At 58.8% G+C, this 19,953-nt stretch overlaps 2 protein-coding genes and 1 non-coding gene across 9 annotated transcripts; 1 reads left to right on the forward strand and 2 right to left on the reverse strand.

Moving 5' to 3' along the window:
- Positions 1 to 3,294: 3,294 nt before the first annotated feature.
- RPLP2 (ribosomal protein lateral stalk subunit P2) lies at positions 3,295 to 6,800 on the reverse strand. The gene is made up of 5 exons (XM_003909341.4): positions 6,418 to 6,800; positions 6,100 to 6,223; positions 4,809 to 4,857; positions 3,535 to 3,633; positions 3,295 to 3,408 (listed from the first exon to the last, which is right to left on the reverse strand). The coding sequence occupies exons 2-5, from the start codon at positions 6,220 to 6,222 to the stop codon at positions 3,332 to 3,334; spliced, it is 348 nt and encodes a 115-aa protein (XP_003909390.1). The 5' UTR covers position 6,223; positions 6,418 to 6,800; the 3' UTR covers positions 3,295 to 3,331.
- LOC116269902 lies at positions 4,640 to 4,773 on the reverse strand. Its single transcript, XR_004177712.1, has one exon. It is a non-coding gene; the product is annotated as a small nucleolar RNA SNORA52 (small nucleolar RNA).
- A 58-nt stretch (positions 6,801 to 6,858) lies between the features above and the next one.
- Positions 6,859 to 19,489, forward strand: PIDD1 (p53-induced death domain protein 1). 7 transcript variants are annotated; one of them, XM_003909330.5, is made up of 16 exons: positions 12,858 to 13,587; positions 14,290 to 14,659; positions 15,156 to 15,569; positions 15,850 to 16,059; positions 16,144 to 16,198; positions 16,345 to 16,546; positions 16,624 to 16,749; positions 17,058 to 17,237; positions 17,316 to 17,463; positions 17,561 to 17,696; positions 17,769 to 17,919; positions 18,015 to 18,138; positions 18,218 to 18,336; positions 18,425 to 18,538; positions 18,654 to 18,853; positions 19,104 to 19,489. In XM_003909330.5, the coding sequence occupies exons 2-16, from the start codon at positions 14,365 to 14,367 to the stop codon at positions 19,360 to 19,362; spliced, it is 2,733 nt and encodes a 910-aa protein (XP_003909379.1). In that variant the 5' UTR covers positions 12,858 to 13,587; positions 14,290 to 14,364; the 3' UTR covers positions 19,363 to 19,489. The 7 variants fall into 7 exon arrangements, with proteins under 7 accessions (XP_009183503.1, XP_009183499.1, XP_009183501.1 ...); XM_009185239.4 differs by lacking the exon at positions 12,858 to 13,587 and adding an exon at positions 6,859 to 7,035 and having other exon boundaries at positions 15,104 to 15,569; positions 17,561 to 17,919; XM_009185235.4 differs by lacking the exon at positions 12,858 to 13,587 and adding an exon at positions 6,859 to 7,035 and having other exon boundaries at positions 17,561 to 17,919.
- Positions 19,490 to 19,953: the final 464 nt, after the last annotated feature.

The following is a 19,953-nucleotide window of genomic DNA, read 5'->3' on the forward strand; positions in this document are numbered from 1 at the left end:
ATCAAAGCACGTGAAGAGGAGGTTCCGAAATAGAGACTACCTGGGCTGACAAAGGCACAGAGCTCATCTCAAAAAGAAAAATATATATATGTAAAATAATAAATAAATAAAAATAATGCAATACATAAATAAATAAAAACTAAGCCCAGATTAGCCAGGCATGCAGCACTAGTCTCCTAGGCAGCTCAGGGAGGCTGGTTGGAGAAGGTGGAACGTTTAGTCTAGAGCTGGCTGGGGGAGTGAATTTCATGTCCTTTTCCCACTGCATTCATGAAGAGAAGTGAGACCCTGTCTCAAAAACAAAACAAAGGCCGGCATGGGCAGCCAAGCCTGGCTATGCCATACTTTGGGGAGGGGCTGGGGTGGTGGGATCCGCAGTCAGGAGTTCGAGACCATCCTGGCTACTCCCAGGTGGCTGCGTCTATACCCACACCAAAAATCGAAAAACTGGCCCGGGGCGTGCAGCCCGGCACCCTTGTCCCCGCCCCTTTGCGAGGCTGGGAGGCTGGCGGATCCTAAGGTCAGAATCGGCTGAGTGAAACCCGTCTCTACTAAAATACAAAAATTAAACGAGGCAGCGGTGGTGAAGCCTGTAGTCCCAGCTACTCAGAGGCTGAGGCAGGAGAATGGGGCTTGAACCGGGGCCCAGGCTGCAGTGAGCTAAAGATCAGCATGCCTGCCACGCCAGCTGGGCAGGCGGCCTTGAACTCGTCTCCATCAGAAAAACCCCAGCTGAAGCAGTGTGGGGCACCTGTGGTCCCCGCTGCAAACTGGTGGAGAATGGCTGGCACAACCGGGCGGAGCTTGCAGTGAGCCAGGATCCAGCCACCCTCAACCCTGGGCAGGCAGGTGAAGACTCCTCGCGCGTGGGCCTCTTCCAAATCTTGGATGGAGGCTGAGGCTTGTCCCTCCTGGGATTCGGGAGGGAGGGCCAGGGTATGGAGGGCGGAGCCAGGTGTCAGGAGCCCCCTGTGACTGGATTCTGGCGATGCTGCTGGAGCCAGCAGGGTTCAGGGTGTGATGAAGTAGGGATGGAAGTCCAGGGGCTCCTCAGGACAACCACTGACAGGGAAGCCAGGGACTTAGGGTCCTTCCCTCTCCAAGGAGAGGCCGGGAAAGGCCAGGGTTCAGGCCTTAGCCCCATTTGAGGGACTGTCGCCTTGATGGGTGGTGCTGCCTCAGCGCAGGGAGACCTCTGCTCCCATTTCCACAGCTGGGTCAGGCTGTTTTGGGTACATAATCTCCAGGCCCCTGGGAGGCTCAGGAGCCAGGAACTGGACAGTCCTTCCCAGAATCCTGGCAGGGTCTGGGAGCACCCCACCATTAGGACAAGCTCCAAGGGACAGCTCAATGAGAAACCCCAGGCAGTGGGACGTCCCCCTCTCATGGTGACCTCGGGGCGAAATAGGGCCCCTCCCTTCAGGGTCCAAGGCTGGAATTGCCAGGTCTGCACTCGGAAGCCTAGGTCCACTCCTGCCGCGGGCCCCTTCCCTGAGCCTGGGCCATCCCCAGCACCAGCCTCACCCCTGCCCTGTTGTAGCGAGCACTGCTCCCTGCACTCCTTCGCTGTACCTTGCTAGGGTCACTTCTCTGCTTCCTCCTCCATCTGCTGCCCCACCCCTACTACCCAGGTTCCAGCCTCCTCCACTGCTCACCTGGCTTTACTCCCACCCTAGTCGCTGCTTTTACGGGCATCCAAAAAGGTCTTTTTAAAAATATTATTAAGGCCGGGCACGGTGGCTCACACCTGTAATCCTAGCACTTTGGAGGCCGAAGCGGGTGGGTTGCCTGAGCCAAGAGTTTGAGACCAGCCTGCCCAACGTGGTAAAACCCCATCTCTACAAAAAGATACAAAAAATTAGCCGGGACTGGTGGCAGGCACCTGTAATCACAGCTACTCAGGAGGCTGAGGCAGGAGAAATCACTTGAACCGGAGAGGCAGAGGTTGCAGTGAGCTGAGATCGTGCCACTGCACTCCAGTCTGGGTAACAAGAGCAAAAGTCCATCTCAAAAAGAAGAAAAAAACAAAATAAATAAAAAGCATCTTGGATCCCTCTCCATCTCAGTACCTTCTGTGGCTCCCTGGCTCCCCCGACAACCCACATTGCTTCCCCTCCAGGGACTCTGCCTTCCTGCAGGTCTTGGCTCCCAATCTGAGGGAGGCCTCCCCCAGTCACCCCAACTGTCTTCTGTGCTATACCCTCCTGTTTATCCTCCCAGAACTAAGGAGGTCACAGAGCAGGTGCTCCCCACACCAAAGCCAGTTGGTGGGTTGCTGACCCCAAGCCCAGGGTGGGAGCGGCAGACCATCTTCTGGGTGCCTACATTGGCGGGCAAAGACCCTGAGGCCCGGGAGACAGCGTACGGAGTAGGGCCAGGAGGGCAGAGAGGCGGGGAGGGGTGGGTGATGGCCTGTCCTTAGCCCCATATTCCAGGCCAGAGCCTGTCAGGGGAGGGCAGGCCCACCCCCAAAGGACCTAGTTCAGTGAACACATGGCCCTGCGGTCACTGCCCACAAGCCCTGAGCACATCTGCCCAGTAAGGCAGGGGTTGGCTGTGAACGGCAGAAAAACAAGCCTGAGGAGTGACTGCCCAAGTTGCTCAGGGCATTATGGCGGAGCCATGACTCCTGCAGGGAAACCCAGGGGCGTACACCACCCCCAAGCTGGACTCACTTCCTGCATCCACTTGTAAAGCCCAGGGGCTACGAATCCTGTCCTTGCAAGACCAGGCACCAAGCCACCCCAAAGACAGAGCTCTGATTACGCAAGCTCCATTTCAAATCAGCTTCTCTGCTGTTCTTTTTACAGGCAGGATTTCTGCCGCTCAGGCTGGAGTGCAGTGGCACTATCATGGCCCACTGTTAACTTCAACCTCCTGGGCAAGTGATCATCTCAACTTCTCATAGCACGGACTACAGGTGCACACCACGCCTGGATAGTTTGTTTTTTAGAGATGGGATCTTGCTATTTGCCCAGGCTGGTCTCAAACTCCTGGCCTCAAGTGATCCTCCCTCCTCGGCTTCCCAAAGTGCAGGGATCATGGGCACGAACTACTGTGCCCGGCCCGTTCACATTTTTCTGGGGTGTACTCAGGAGCTAGGATACTGCTTAAGGCCCACAGGAAGGGGCCCCAGGCAGCTGTGATGCCCAGACTCCCCTCCTCATGCTCATTTTGCACCAGAAACTCTTCCCCAACACCATGTTGTCCACACTTCAGCCCCAAACCTGCCCTCTTTGATGCGAAACTGGGCAGAGACTACCATCTGACAAAGTGCTCATGGAATACTTGAAGTATGTGTAAAAGGCTTTATTTGCAGGGGAGCAGGAATTTAATCAAAGAGGCCAAATCCCATGTCATCGTCTGACTCTTCAGACTCCTCCTTCTTCTCATCTTTCTTCTCCTCTGCTGTGGAAAAGAGGAGAGGCGTGGTGAGCACTGCCCAAGTGCCAGGCCAGTCCCCCCATGGAGACCCCACTGCAGCAACACTGTCTGAGCCCCAGCCCCTTGCCCACTCACCAGGCCACCACTTACCTGCAGCAGGCGCGGAACCAGCAGCAGGCGCTGCAGAGCCTGGGGCAGCGGAGACGGCCACAGCCCCACCGGCAGGTACACTGGCAAGCTTGCCAATACCTACAGAAAGCAGAGAGGTGAGACCAGAGCAGCTGCCCAGTCTGGGAGGCTATTCCACAGGGAAGTCAGATGGCACCGGGATGGCACAGGTCACCCAACATACATGGACCCACCATATGCCAGTGTCTCCCGTTCTTCCGGAACACTCCCTCCCCCAGCCACTCCTCAACAGGGACTTTTCCTATCCAGAAACTTGCCTTCTAGGAATTAGGCCCACATTGCCTGCCTGCCCACTTTGCCCACCTCCACCCTCAGATGTCCATTGGACAAACATGGTTTTTTGTTGTTGTTGTTGTTTTTTTTTTTGAGATAGAGTCTTGCTCTGTTGCCCAGACTGGAGTTCAGTGGCGCAATCTCGGCTCACTGCAAGCTCCACCTTCCAGGTTCACGCCATTCTCCTGCCTCAGCCTGCCAAGTAGCTGGGACTACAGGTGCCCACCATCACGCCCAGCTAATTTTTCATATCTTTAGTAGAGATGGCGTTTCACTGTGTTAGCCAAGATGGTCCCGATCTCCTGACCTTGTGATTCGCCCGCCTCGGCCTCCCAAAGTGGTGGGATTACAGGCGTGAGCCACCGTGCTCGGCCTGGACAATGAGCATGCTGCTCCAGTGTCCACATCTCTGGCCACAGCCATGTGCTCATGGCTTGGCCCGTTTGCTGAGCCGGCCCTGTCCTGGTCACATGCATGGAAGACAGGAACAGCTGCCCCAACAGCTCAACTTCCAAACAACTCCCACCAGCTCAGCTGACACCAACAAAAAACCATCTGCCCAACAAAGAGGCAAGGAGCCTGTGAACATTCCTGGCACCGGTAGTCCCTGCCCCCAGCTCCTTCACAGAAAGCATGCGGTAAGAACTGCTGACGTGAACTCAGTTCTCCAGACACCAAGCTTCAGAGAAATTCTGGGGAATGGCCTCAGGGCTAGGGGCAGCCAGGCTTAAGAGGCAGGGCCACCCAAACGTCCACTGAGAACACAGGGCGCCCCCTGCTGCCCTGCTCCTGGGGGTGTCTAGAAGCGCCCATGACATGAGCCCACTGGAGCCCTGCTCACTCCTCGGGTGAGGCTTCTAGGGTGCTCTGGTCCACAAGCGAAACCTGGCAGGCCACAGACGGACCGGCAGGGATTAGGATGGACCATGAAAACAAATGAAAGCCCCTCCACATCAACTCACCCTGGGCAATGACGTCTTCAATGTTTTTTCCATTCAGCTCACTAATAACCTGGAACAGACAATCACACAGCTGTTACCAGGAAAGTGCAAATGTATCCCTGGCCCTATCCCTTCCAGAATCACAGCAGGACTGGGTCCCCCACACAGGAATACGCCCTGAAGTTTCTAGACCTGCACTGCCCAAAGGGAGCCACCACCCTCACTTGGTAAGTGATATAAAAATAAATGGACACTAGGTTTCTTAGACTTAGGACTGAGAAGGGAACACACGGTGTCTCACCGCTTCATGTTGACTACTCACAGGTATCTTCAACACGGGCAAAATAAGCTGTCAATGAAACTGACTTTGCCTTCAGGCTGGAGTGCAGTGGTGGGATCTCACTGCAGCCTTGACCTCCCGGGCTCAAGCGACTCTCCCACCTCAGTCTGGGACAACAGGTGTGAGCAACCACACCTGGCTGATTTTTTTGTTGTATTTTAGAGACAGGGCTTGGCTCTGTGCGACTGCAGTGGCACAATCACTACTCCATGCAGCCTTGACTTCCCAGGCTCAAATGATCCTCCCGCCTCAGCCTCCTGAGTAGCTGAGACTACAGATGTGCACCACTGCCTACGACTATTTCTTTCTTTTTAACTTTTTCTAGAGACCAGGTCTTACGATGTTTTCCAGGCTAGTCTTGAAGTCCGAGGCTCCAATAATCCACCCGCCTTGGCCTCCCAAAGTGCTGGGTGAGCCACTCGCCAGGACTGCCTTTTTTGTTTGTTTTTTAAGGAATATTATGCATCTGATTTGTATTAAACTTTCAAAGCTCATTATTCACGACTTTGCCTCGTACCCCTCCGGCTTTTTATTTTTTTCTTTTGAGACAGGGTCTCGTTCTGTCGCCCAGTCTGCAGTGCAGTGACAGGATCTTGGCTCAGTGCAACCTCCATCTCCCGGGTTCAGGTGATTCTCCTGCCTCAGTCTCCCAAGTAGCAGGGACTACAGGCACCCACCACCACGCCCGGCTAATTTTTGTATTTTTAGTAGAGATGGGGCTTCGACATGTTTGCCAGGCTGGTTTCGAACTCCTGACCTCAGGTGATCCGCTCGCGTCGTACTCCCAAAGTACTGGGACTACAGGCGTGAACCACTGCACCTGACCCCCACCCTGCTTACTTCTCTACCCGAGACATCGCCAACTGGACTGAAACAAGCCTCTCCCCGAACCCTCCAGCATGTGGCCGGATCAGACAGAAAAATCGCCCGTACGGGGCTCTACGGCGGCTGCGGGGCAAGGGCGGCAGCTACCTTGTTGAGTCGGTCGTCGTCCGCCTCGATGCCCACGCTGTCCAAGATCTTCTTGATGTCCTTGGCGCTGGGGGAGGAGTTACCCCCGAGGGCAGCCAGCAGGTAGGAGGCGACGTAGCGCATCCTGAGGCGGGCGGAGAGGGGGCGACGGCGGCGTTACCCCGGTGGCCTCAGGCCTGCCCACCCCGGGGCCGCCGGACGAGGCCGCGTGTGGCTCGACCAGTAGGCCTCCGTCCCGGAAAGACCCCGCCGCCCACCTCGCATCCCCGCGGACCCCGCGTCCCCAGCCCGCACCCCGGGCCGGGTCACCACACTCACGCGGCGGCGTCTGCGGCGGCGGCGGCGGAGAGGCCTCACGCGTGCGACCTCGGCGGTGTCAGGGAGGAAAAGGAAGGCGCCGATGCAAGGGGCGGGGGTAAACCGCTACCCAGAAGCCTCCGGGACCCGAGGGGGGCGCCGCATGAGGCGCCTCAGAATGGCGTCACGAGGCGCTCAGCCAATGACGATGGAGGAGAAGCCATTGACACTTCCCCCCCGGCCCCGTCAAGATAGTTTCCGCGGCACAGGCGAAGGCCAGTAGTTCCGGAAGTGGCTGCTCTTATAGCGTGGGGCGAAGGTCCCCCGAAACTCGTGGTGGTGACGGACGAAGCGAGCCCAAAGGGACGGCATCTGCCTTCGGTACCTAGCGCTCCCAGCATGCCACGCGGCGCCTACAGCGCCCAACATGCAGCGCGGCTGCCACGCCCCGGACGCAACCTTCGCCCGCGAACTGCAAGTCCCATGGTGCACCGCTGCCGGAAGTGGCCTGCGCCGCTGGCCTACGCGGAACGGCACGTGGGCCCGAGCGGGGGCTGCTCGCGGTAGGCTCGCCCTGACTCTTTGGTGGTTCTCTGGCCGCGGCGACCGCTGGCCCCATGTCCAGCTGGACTCAGTGAGGTGAGCCAGCCGCCTCGGACTTAGCGACTGCAGCCCTACCTGGGAGGCCACCCCCGTCCTGCGGGGCCAGGGCGTCCTGCCAGAGGACGAGCGGGAGCCTTGGAGGGCAGGACAATGACGTGAGGCAGCGTCGCCCACTCACCCCTGGGAGGAGTGAGGTCCGAGCGGTCAGCCCCTGCGCTGGCCGCTTCGGCCCAGAACTGACCTTGGTGTCCATGTGGACATAGCACATCAGGGGACCCTGCCACATTCTCGGGTCCTGGGAGGGAACAGGGTTGGCCCTGCCTCCTAAGGACTTCAGTTCTTCTGCGAGGACGCAGGAGGTGAATAAGGGGGAGATCCGAGGGATAGGGACAGAGCGCGAGTTGGTCTGGGCAGCCTGAGAAAGTCTAAGCTGAGAGATAAGGAGCCAACCCTGCCAATATCCGGGGCTAGCACCAGGAACAGGGGGTCAGATGCAGGTACGTAAGGTGCTAGCAGGCAGCGCCTGCTCCCGTGAGGCTCAAACATCAAGCATTGGAACTCGACTTCACCGTCGCCTTCTGTGGCCTCGGTGTCATTTTTATAGATGAGGCGGTTGGGTACAGAAAGGTTTTCTTGCTCGAGGTCACACATCTGGGATAAAGGCGGGAAACCATCTTGCGAACAATGTGACTTTTTTTATTTTGTAATTTTTGAGACTGGGCCCCATTCTGTCGCCCAGCCTGGAGTGCAGTGGCTGGATCACAGCCCACTACAGCCTCAAATTCCTGGGATCAGGTGATCCTCCCACCTCAGCCTCTTAGCTGAGACCACAGGCCTGTGCCACCACACCTGGCTAAAATTTTTTGGTAGAGACAGTGTTGTTGAGAGATGGGCTCAAGCGATCGTCCCACCTGGACCTCCCAAAGTGCTGGGATTACAGGTGTAATCCCAGAGTCACCATGCCTGGCCAGGATTATGGTTTCATTCAATGTTTTAAGCAAGTCCCTCCACATTGGTGTGCAACCATCACCACTATCCATCCCAACCTTTTTTTTTTTTTTTTGAGGCGGGTCTCGCTCTGCCGCCCAGGCTGGAGTGCAGTGGCGGATCTCAGCTCACTGCAAGCTCCGCCTCCCGGGTTCACGCCATTCTCACCATGGCCTCGAGTAGCTGGGACTACAGGCCCGCCACTCTGCGTCGGCTAGTTTTGTATTTTTTAGTAGAGGCGGGGTTTCACCCTGTTAGCCAGGATGGTCTCGATCTCCTGACCTTGCTTAGCGATCCGCCCGTCTCGGCCTCCGTAGCAGGATTACAGGCTTGAGCCACCCGGCGCCCGGCCTTTTTTTTTTGATATAGAGTCTCGCTCTGTTGCTCAGACTGGGTGCAGTGGCTATCTCGGGACCACGCCAGCTCCACGCCCTGGTTTCACACCATTCTCTGCCTCAGCCTCCCAAGTGGCTGGACTACACAGGCACCACCACCATGCGCGGCTAATTTTTTGTATTTTGGTAGAGACGGGGTTTCACTGTATGTTAGCGGGATGGTCTTGATCTCCTGACCGCAAGTCACCTTGGCCTCCCAAAGTGCTGGGATTACAGGCGTGAGCCACCCGTGCACTTCAGCCCCAACTTTTTTTTTTTTTTGAGGAGTCTCACTGTTCCCCAGGTTGAAGTGCAGTGGCATGATCTTGGCTCATTGCAACCTCCGCCTCCTGGGTTCAACGGATTCTCCTGCCTCAGTCTTCTAGGTAGCTGGGATTACAGGCACCCACCACCATATTTGGCTGAATTTTTGTATTTTTTTTGAGGCCGAGGTCTTGCTTTCGATAGCCGGGCGCAGGTGCAGTGGCCGGATCTCAGCTCACTGCAAGCTCCGCCTCCCGGGGTTTCGCCATTCTCCCTGCCTCCAGCCTCCCAAGTAGCTGGGACTGCAAGCCGCCACCTCGCCCGGCTGGTTTTTCCTTCATTTTTTAGTAGAGGCGGGGGTTTCCACGTGTTAGCCAGGATGAGATGCCGATCTCCTGACCTCATTGATCCGCCCGTCGGCCTCCCAAAAGTGCTGGGATTACAGGCGGAGGCCACGGCGCCCGGCCTTTTACATTTTGGTACAGGCAGGGTTTCACCATCGCCGGCCAGGCTGGTCTCGACTCCTGACTCCCAAGTGGTCTGCACCTTGACCTCCCAAAGTGCTGGGATTACAGGCACAAGCCACTGTGCCCAGCCCCATCTCACTTTTTTTTAGCTTTTTTTTTAACTTTTTTTTATTATCGCAAACAAACTCTGTACGCATTAAAGTCCCTATTCCCTGCTCCCCACCCTTGTCGGCTTACATTCTACTTTCTGTTCCTATGATTTTGACAACGGTAGCACCCCGTAAGACTGAAATAATACAGTATTTTGCCTTTGTGTCTGGCCTTTTTCATTCAGCGTATTTTCAAATTTCAAGTACCTACCTAAAAGGAAGATGCTAAGACAAATTTAATATAAATACAGAGTAGTTTATGTGGGCCAAGCTTGAGGATTACATCCTGGACATAGATTTAAGTTGCCCTGAATTTTTTTTTTTTTTTTTTTTTTTTGAGACAGAGTCTGGCTCTGTCACCCAGGCTGGAGTGCAGTGGCCCGGATCTCAGCTCACTGCAAGCTCCGCCTCCCGGGCTCCCGCCATTCTCCTGCCTCAGCCTCCCGGTAGCTGGGACTGCACTTTTGCTCTGGGACTACAGAGCCCACACCTGCAGCCGGCTAGTTTTTGTATTTTTGGCGAGTAGAGGCGGGGTTTCACGGGTTAGCCAGGATGGTCTCGATCTCCTGACCACCGTGATCCCACCCGTCGGCCTCAAAGTGCTGGGATTACAGGCTTGAGCCACAGCGCCCAGCCACGTTGCCCTGAATTGCCAGGGTGAGCAGCAGATATAAGGTGGATTTATTTATTTTATTTATTTTTTTTTTTTTGTCAGGGGCCAGTCTGCAGCTCCTGTCGCCGGGCTGGAGTACAGTGGCGGATCGCAGCTCACTGCAAGCTCCGCCTTCCGGGGTTTTACACCATTCTCCTGCCTCAGCCTCCTAAGTAACTGGGACTACAGAGGCATCGCCATCTCGCCTGGCTAGTTTTCAGCTATTATTTTTTAGTGAGGGGCAGGGTTTCACCCGTGTTGCCAGGGTGGTCTCGATCTCCTGACACCGATCCCACCCGTCTCGGCCTCTAAAGTGCTGGGATTACAGGCTTGAGCCTGCGCCCGGCCATAAGTGGATTTTAAAATTTATTTTTTATTATTATTATTTTTGAGATGGTCTAGCTCTGTAAGCCCAGGCTGGAGTGCAGTGGCCTTGATCTTGGCCTCCTTTCACAACCTCACGGCTTCGAGGTTCCGCCATTCTGCCTCAGCCTCCCGAGTAGCTGGGACTACAGGCACCCGCCACCTAGCCTGGTTAATTTTTTTGTATTTTTAGTAGAGGCAGGGGTTTCACAGTGGTAGCCCGCGATGGTCTCTATCTCTGTGCCCGTGATCCATACCTCGGCCTCCCAAAGAAGTGCTGGGATTACAGGCATTGAGAGCCACTCGCTGACGCCGCGTATTTTAATTTTAGAGACAGGATCTTGCCGCTGTCGCCTGGCTACTCTCAAGTCCTGACTGACCTCCAGGTGGTCCCCGGCCTCCCAGGTACTGGGATGACAGGCATGTATCCTGTGCCCGGCCTGTTTTAATCGTTTGGCAGGGTGGGGCCTTGCTATGTTTGGCAAGGGCTGGTCTCAAACTTCTGGCCTCAAGCAATCCTCCTGCCTTGGTGTCCCAAAGTGGCAGGATTACTGGTGTGAGCCACTGCACCCAACCTACAAGTGAATTTTTTTTTTTTTTGAGGCGGGATGCCATCTGTCGCCCTAGGCTGGAGTGCAGTGGCGGCGATCACCGGCTCACGCAGCCTCCCGGAGTTCACGCCATTTTTGTGACGGGGTTTTCACGATTGTTAGCCAGGATGGTCTTGATCTCCTGGGCTTTGTGATCCATGGCCTCGGTCTCCCAAAGTGCTGGGATTACAGGCATTGAGCCACCAGCATGAACTACAAGTGGATTTTTAAAGGCAAAAAGCGGGGACAGGAAGCAAACTGATATAAAGTTAATCAGGAATTCTCATTGGTTTACAGAAATGACTGATTAGTGATTGGCTATACATTATTAAACTCTAAGGTGTGGGTTAGAGTGCCTAGTTTGGCATTCTTAGGTTAATTTATAGTTCTGGCAATACCAACCAGTTTCAAGAGACAAACAAAGTGGACAGAGTGTGATTGTGGTCTCATTCTATGTTTCTCGGCTGGATAATTGAAAAGGAACCATATTCCCTAGCTAAGTGTTATTTTTTCATAAGGTTCATCCATTTTGTAGCATGTGTCAGTATTTCAGGTCTTTTTTGTGTGTGTGTGAGACAGAATCCCTGTCACCCAGGCTGGAGTGCAATGGTGCAATCTTGGCTCGCTGCAACCTCTGACTCCCGGGTTCAAGCTGTTCTCTTGTCTTAGCCTCCCGAGTAGCTGGACTACAGGCGCCCACCACCACGCCCAGCTAATTTTTTGTACTTTTTAGTAGAGACAGGGTTTCACCATGTTACCCAGGATGGTCTCGATCTCCTGACCTCGTGATCCACCCGCCTTGGCCTCCCAAAGTGCTGGGATTACAGGCATGAGCCACCACGCCTGGCCTATTTTTTTATTTTTTTGAGACGAAATCTCACTCTGTAGCCCAGGCTCGAGTGCAGTGGCCCAATCTTGGTTCACTGCAACCTCTGCCTCCCAGGTTCAAGTGATTCTCCTGCCTCAGCCTCCCGAGTACCTGGGACTACAGGCGCCCGCCACCACGCCCAGCTAATTTTTTGTATTTTTAGTAGAGATGGGGTTTCACCGTGTTAGCCGGGATGGTCTCGATCTCCTGACCTCGTGATCTGCCCGACTCAGCCTCCCAAAGTGCTGGGGTTACAGAAGTGAGTCACCGCGCCTGGCCTTTTGTTTTTGAGAGGGAGTCTCACTCTGTCATCCAAGCTGGAATGCAGTGCCAAGATCTCAACTCACTGCAACCTCCACCCCCTGGGTTCAAGCCATTATCGTGCCTCAGCCTCCAGAGTAGCTGGGATTACAGGCGCCTGCCACCAGACCCGGGTAATTTTTGTATTTTTAGTTGACACAGGGCTTCACCATATTGGCCAGGCTGGACTTGAACTCCTGATCTCAAGTGATCCACCCACCTCAGCCTCACAAAATGTTGGGATTACTGGTGTAAGCCACAGCATCAGGCCTGTGGTTAGTTGTTAAAAAGATCCCTCCGGGCCCTACGTGGAAGGGGCTGGGGAGAATGGAAGCAGGGAGTCCTGGAAGAGACCTGCCCATCCCAGAGGGAGGGATGGTGGTAGCTGGGAAGTGAAAGGAAGAAGGAGCCACTGATATGACCTGAGTAAAGAAGCAGGCATAGCTGATGGTGTCTGTTCCCTCCCCAAGCATCTGCTCTGCTGGGCGAGAAAGCTGGTGAATGAAGCACAGGCCTGCTGGGGGGTATCATGTTGGTGGGGAAGGCAGACAGGGCAAATTTCAGGTTCTCGGCTGGCTTTGACCCTCACCAGCTACAGGGCCTCGGGCAAGCCTTGGGCAGTATCTGATCTTTTTTTTTCTTTTCTTTTTGAGACGGAGTCTTGCTCTGTTGCCCAGGCTGGAGTGCAGGGGCACCATCTCTGCTCACTACAACTTCTGCCTCCCGGGTTCACGCCATTCTTCTACCTCAGCCTCCTGAGTAGCTGGGGACTACAGGCGCGCACCACCACGCCCGGCTAATTTTTGTATTTTTAGTAGAGACGGGGTTTCACCACGTTGGCCAGGCTGGTCTCAAACTCCTGACCTCGTAATCCACCTGCCTCGGCCTCCCAAACTGCTGGGATTACAGGCGTGAGCCACCGCGCCCGCTCAATATCTTCTCTCTTAAAACATCCTTCTCCCCTGCGTGATTCAAGGAGGCAGTGCCAGGAGGCTCACTGCTTCTGACCCAGAGTGATGGCTCGAAAGGAAGGGTCTCAGCAGGTCCAGAGAGGAGGTCCTGGCAGGCTTCCCGGAGGAGGCCGTGGGGGCTGGTTTGGGAAGGGCACTGCAATTGTTCCGGCTTGTAGCAGGGGTGGGTGCGGGGCAGCCGCAAGAGTACTCCTGTCACCCCGGCCTGGGAACGCACCTGGGGCCGGGGCTGCAGCCTCGGAGCGGCCCGGGACCCCGAGAACCTCGGAAAGGGCGGGTTTCGCAGCCTTCCGGGCGGGGCAGGCTGGACGGCTCCGTCCCCGTGGACTAACAGGAAGCCGAGAGCAGCTGCGCGGGAGGCTCGGCAGATGGACGGGTCGCGTCCGCGTCTCCGGGGCTGCCACGGGCGGAGGGAAGGCGGGTCGGGGAGGAGCCGGGAGACCGCCCCCGTGGACCCCATCCCGGCGCAGGGGGCAAGTTCTGAAGGGGCTGGCCCAAGGGGCGGGGTCTGCAGTCCCCGCCCCCCCCAGAAACGCGCGGGCGGGATCCCAGGAGCCCAGCCCGCGCTGAGCAGCCCCCGTTTGCGCGCCGCCTGGAGCGCAGGTACGCGCTGGCCCGGGCGGGCCGGGGGCGGCGCGGCGGGGGGAACGTTTGCTTTCAGGAGGGTGGGGGCCGTTCCCATCCCCGACGCCCGGGGGATCCCGAGCCTGCCTCGGGGCTGGAGCCCGCCCCCCACGCCATCTGAGCTGTCGTGCGCGGCGCACCACCCTCCCCAGTGGACCGAACTGGAAAGGGCGGGAGAGCTTTCCTCCAGGGCTCACAAATTGAGGTCCCGGCCCCAGGACCCCGAAGCTGCCCAGTGGCTCACGTCCCAGGCCCTAGCCCTTACACCGCCTTCCCTGACTTTCGGGGCGGTAGAGGAGGGTCACGGCCCTCCTGGCAAAGCCGATGTAAGTAGAAGGGGGACTCATCTCCAGAACAGGGGGACAGCCCCGATGACCTCGCAGCTCCACGGCTCCATTGGCCAGATTTCCAGGACCAGGACTGAAGCCTCACTCCCCCAGCTCTGCTGCTAATAGTGAGGTCTCCCTGCCCGGTGCTCCTGCGAGCCATGGCAGTCCCATTCTCCAACCCTCTTTCCAGTAGTGACCCAGGTCTCGGGGGTTCAGGGTGACCACAAGGTCTCCCCCACTCTACAGCCCGGGCCCAGATGGCTCAAGAGCTCCCCACTCCAGCCAGAGTCCCTGTTTCCCCAAAGAGGGGAGGGCCCACCCCGACTCCCGCTCACTTCTCCTGTCTCTGTAGCTTCCCTGGGCCCTGCCTGGACAGGCCTGCCTGCGTGCTGGGACATGTCTGGCCTCCAAGGACCGTCGGTGGGCGATGGCTGCAGCGGTGGAGGGGCCAGAGCTGGAGGCAGCTGCTGCTGCAGGAGATGCTTCGGAGGATGCAGACGCAGGGTCCAGGGCGCGGCCTTTCCTGGGCGGCAACCGGCTGAGCTTGGACCTGTATCCCGGGGGCTGCCAGCGACTGCTGCACTTGTGTGTCCAGCAGCCTCTTCAGCTGCTGCAGGTGGAATTCTTGCGTCTGAGCACTCACGAGGACCCTCAGCTGCTGGAGGCCACCCTGGCCCAGCTACCTCAGAGCCTGTCCTGCCTCCGCTCCCTGGTCCTCAAAGGTGAGCTCCACCTGTTCTGGGCCCCGTCTCCATCTCTTGTTCTGCCCTGCCTCTGCTGCATGTCCTCAAAGACAAACCCGGGTCCCAGCCCCAGCTCCAGTCCGCCCCTCCCGGCTCCCCAGGTGTGAACTGTTCTGCTCTTGGTCCTGTCCAGCCCCATCGCCATCCTCGGCGATCACCACCCCCAATGTGAGGCTGGCTGGGCCCTGGCTCCCGGACCCTGAAGCTGCCCAGCGGGGGGTCTCTCCAGGCCACAGTGCAGATGATGTTCCTGGGGAAGGTTTTGGGTGATGGTTCTCAGCTGAGATGAGCCGGTGGTCTCCATCCCTGCCTCCTTCCATCTGCAGGCACCTCTCCAGTGTTTCTGTCAGTCCCTGCCGGGTTGGGGTGGGGGTGGGGTGGGAGGTCGGTGCCTCTTGAGCAGCTGTTTTCTCTGGCTGGCAGGGTCGATCTGGGACCTGGCTCTGAGGGCCACATCCGCCTCCCCCCTTCCCAGGAGGGCAACACCGGGACACACTGGGTGCCTGTCTCCGGGGTGCCCTGACCACCCTGCCCGCTGGTCTGAGTGGCTTGGCCCATCTGGCCCACCTGGACCTGAGCTTCAACAGCCTGGAGACGCTGCCGGCCTGTGTCCTGCGGATGCGAGATCTGGGTGCACTCTTGCTGTCTCACAACTGCCTCTCTGAGCTGCCTGAGGCTCTGGGGGCCCTCCCCGCCCTCACCTTCCTCGCGGTGACACACAACCGCCTGCAGACACTGCCCCCAGCACTGGGGGCCCTATCCACCCTGCAGCGCCTCGATCTCTCTCAGAACCTGCTGGATACACTACCTCCTGAGATTGGAGGCCTGGGCAGCCTCCTGGAGCTCAACCTGGCCTCCAACCGGCTACAGAGCCTCCCGGCCTCCCTGGGTGAGTAGCTGCTGCGCCCCTGGCACACTGGCCCCACGGGAGGACCCCTGAAGCCTGCCTGTCTTCCGCAGGGGCCTCTGCACCCACAGGCTTGGTCCACAGCTGCCTCTTGGGAGTCCCTCCACCTCCCTGGCCTTTGAGACTCTCTCAGCGGCTTTGTCAGAGTTCTCTGAGCCCAGCTGTGGAGAGTCTGAAATGGCTGCTCTGGGAGGCAGTGGCAGGAGTGTCCCAGTGCCACGGGCCGGGCTGGTGCCAAGCCTAAGCCAGCACCTGCCCGCAGCGGGTCTTCGGTCCTTGCGGCTCCTTGTCCTGCACAGCAACCTCTTGGCGTCTGTGCCAGCCGGCCTGGCCCGCCTGCCACTCCTCACCCGGCTCGACCTAAGGGACAACCAGCTCCGGGACCTGCCCCCTGAGCTGCTAGACGCCCCCTTTGTGCGCCTGCAGGGGAACCCCCTGGGTGAGGCCTCACCAGACGTCCCAAGTTCACCAGGTGGGCTTGGTGCTAAAGGGGGCAGACCTGGGAAAGGACGTGGGTCTCCTCACTGTCCTGACCACACGTCTGTCCCCTCCACAGTGGCAGCCCTCATTCCAGAAATGCCCAGACTGTTCTTGACCTCAGATTTGGACAGGTATGGTGTGGGTTCAGGGGGCTGGAGAGGAGTCTGTCTGCCTGTCGCCCCAGCCCCTCCGACACCTTCTCCAGAGTTCCTGGGTCCAGGCTCCAACATGTAGGCCTTTCTGGGTCTAACCCGTGGCTCGCTCCTTCCTCACTCAGCTTTCCTGTGACTCCTCGAGGCTGCTCAGTGACCCTGGCCTGTGGTGTCCGCCTGCAGTTCCCAGCGGGAGCCACCGCCACCCCCATCACCATCCGCTATCGGCTGCTGCTGCCAGAGCCAGGCCTCGTCCCCTTGGGTCCTCATGATGCCCTGCTCAGCCATGTGCTGGAGCTGCAGCCGCATGGGGTGGCCTTCCGGCAGGCATGGCCAGGGTGTGGTGGGGGGCAGTGTGTGGGCCCAGGCCTGGCCCCAGCCCTCACACCATCCTTGCCTGGCAGGATGTGGGGCTGTGGCTGCTCTTCACCCCACCACGGGCCCGGCGCTGCCGTGAAGTGGTGGTCAGGACCCGGAATGACAACAGCTGGGGTGATCTGGAGACCCACTTGGAGGAAGAGGCACCCCAGGTGAGGACCACTCAGGCCTGCCGGTGGCGGAGCCGTGCACCCCTGAGCCGTGCACCCCTGCCCAGAGCCTCGACCTGGCACCTGAGCCGTGCACCCCTGCCCAGAGCCTCGACCTGGCACCTTCCACCCCGCCCCGTCCCTCCTGGATCCTGCTCCCCCATGTCCCGGGCACCTTCCACCCCGCCCTGTCCCTCCTGGATCCTGCTCCCCCGTGTCCCCGGCACCTTCCACCCCGCCCCATCTCTCCTGGATCCTGCTCCCTGTGTCCTGACCCAGGCTCCTCTGACTTCCCTGCTCCCCTGTCTCAGCGGCTCTGGGCTCACTGCCAGGCACCCCACTTCTCCTGGTTCCTTGTGGTTTCCCGCCCTGTGTCCAATGCCTGCCTGGTGCCACCAGAGGGGACATTGCTGTGCTCCTCGGGTCATCCTGGGGTCAAGGTCATCTTCCCCCCCGGGGCCACTGAGGAACCTCGTCGAGTCTCCATGCAGGTATGGCCAGGACAGCACCAAGGGTGGCAAGCGGCGCCTCGGCCCACAGGCAGGTGCTCAGGGGCCCGTCTGCCTCAGGTGGTGCGCATGGCTGGCCGAGAACTGCAGGCCCTCCTAGGAGAACCAGAGGCTGCAGTGAGCCCCCTGCTGTGCCTCTCACAGAGCGGTCCCCCCAGCTTCCTCCGACCGGTCACCGTGCAGCTGCCTCTGCCCTCTGGCATCACAGGTGAGAGGTGGCCATGGGGCATACCTGGACCTGTGGCCGTAGGGTGGGGGGGGTCTCCAGCCAGGCAGTCTCAGCCCGCTGACCCTTCCATCCCCAGGCCTCAGTCTGGACCGCTCCCGTCTGCACCTGTTGTACTGGGCCCCTCCTGCAGTCACCTGGGATGACATCACAGCTCAGGTGGTCCTGGAGCTCACCCACCTGTACGCACGCTTCCAGGTCACACACTTCTCCTGGTCAGTGCCCCCCAGCTTTCTCAGCCCCCCTCCCCCAGTCTGTACAGCCCCCCTCACCCCCAGCCCTCCCAGGTACTGGCTCTGGTACACCACCAAGAACTGCGTGGGAGGCCTGGCTCGGAAGGCCTGGGAGCGGCTGCGGCTGCACCGTGTGAACCTCATCGCTCTGCAGCGGCGCCGGGACCCTGAGCAGGTCCTTCTGCAGTGCCTGCCCCGAAACAAGGTGAGGGCGCAGGCTGGAGGGCAGCAGGGTGGCGACCAGAGAGCTGGGGTGGGGTGCAGGGCTTTGGGTTGCAAGCTACACGGGCTTCCCTGCAGGTGGATGCCGCCCTTCGGCGGCTGCTGGAGCGGTACCGGGGCCCCGAGCCCTCTGACACGGTGGAGATGTTCGAGGGCGAAGAGTTCTTTGCGGCCTTCGAGCGTGGCATCGACGTGGATGCTGGTAAGACCTCCCTGTTCTAGAGAGGGAGCCTTACCGTCTTCCCTGCGCCCTCCTTGCTCAGCCCACCCCTGCCCCCTAGACCGCCCTGACTGCGTGGAGGGCAGAATCTGCTTTGTCTTCTACTCGCACCTGAAGAATGTGAAGGAGGTATACGTGACTACCACTCTGGACCGGGAGGCCCAGGCTGTGCGGGGCCAGGTGGGTGAGGGGGGTGGGCGAGGGGAGAGGCCCCCCAGGCCACTTGGGCAGAGGACCGAGCTCTGAACCCCATTTGATGCCCCTTCAGGTGTCCTTCTACCGTGGCACAGTGCCTGTGCAGGTACCCGAGGAGGCTGAGGCTGCCCGGCAGAGGAAGGGTGCAGACGCCCTGTGGATGGCCACTCTGCCCATCAAGCTGCCGGTGGGACTGAGGGACAGCAGAGGGGCGGGGCAGGACCGAGGCCCAGGGGTGACCAGGGGGACGTGGTAGAGTTGGGGTGGAGCCCAGGGCTTACTGCACTTCTTCCTTCCAACAGAGACTTCGGAGCTCTGAGGAGCCACGGCGGAGGGCTGGCCTCTCCTTGGCGCCCTTGAACCTGGGAGATGCTGAGACCGGCTTTCTGACACAGAGCAACCTGCTGAGCGTGGCTGGGCGCCTGGGTCCAGACTGGCCAACTGTGGCCCTGCACCTGGGCGTGTCCTACCGTGAGCTGCAGCGCATCCGGCACGAGTTCCGGTGAGACTACCACTACCCGCTGGCTGCCAGCCCCAGGGCTGAGCCCTGGCTGCCTGGAGGGCCCACCTGATGCTGACAGAAGTTTCTTCCAGGGGAGGTGGGCAAAGGGCAAACACCAGGCTGGGAAAGGAAAGATCTGGCTGCAGTTGGCCCAAGGAGCCGGGAACTCCCCCACACTCCGAGGCAGAATGTGGTGGCGGGTCCTGGGCAGGTGGGTAGGACCCCTCTGTCACCTGTCTTCTGCCTGCAGGGATGATCTGGATGGGCAGATCCGCCACATGCTCTTCTCCTGGGCTGAGCGCCAGGCTGGGCAGCCAGGGGCTGTGGGACTCCTGGTGCAGGCCCTGGAGCAGAGTGACCGGCAGGACGTGGCAGAAGAGGTGCGTGCAGTCTTGGAGCTTGGCTGCCGCAAGTACCAGGATGGCATCCGACGCACGGGTTTAGCCCCCAAGGACCCCGCTCTGCCTGGCTCATCAGCTCCACAGCCCCCAGAGCCTGCCCAGGCCTAGGCCCCACAGACTTTGGGCTGGCCCGGACGTTCCCCAGCGGATGGGCAGAGCCCCCACCTTCAAGCCTCTCCAGTGTGTGGGGACAGGCGTCCCCGTGGGCAACAAACCCGCACTGTTTCTTTCGCCATCTCAGAGCTCGATTTATTTGTTGGATGGAGAAGCCGTTGGAGGGTGGGGGTGGCGTGGTAATCAGAGGCCTGGACCCTGCGGGGAGGGAGCCCTTTGTGCACAGATGCCCCACAGCCTGGTCCTGTTGTCTCCCACTGTGCCTGGGGCCTCCTGTGGGTCCTCATCTTCCTGGGGGTGAGGAGCTGTGCTACAAAGTAACCCATGTGGGGTTTGTTTGTTTTTTTTTTGAGATGGAATTTCTGTCACCCAGGCTGGAGTGCAGTGGCATGATCTTAGCTCACTGCAACCTCCACCTCCCAGGTTCAAGTAATTCTCCTGCTTCAACCTCTTGAGTAGCTGGGACTAGAGGCACTTGCCACCACACCGGGCTAATTTTTGTATTTTTAGTAGACGCGGTGGGGGGGCGGTTTCACCTTGTTGGCCAGGCTGGTCTCGAACTCCTGACCTCAAGTGATCCGCCTG

Source organism: Papio anubis, chromosome 12 (genome assembly GCF_008728515.1).
Source record: "Papio anubis isolate 15944 chromosome 12, Panubis1.0, whole genome shotgun sequence".
NCBI classification, from domain to species: domain Eukaryota; kingdom Metazoa; phylum Chordata; class Mammalia; order Primates; family Cercopithecidae; genus Papio; species Papio anubis.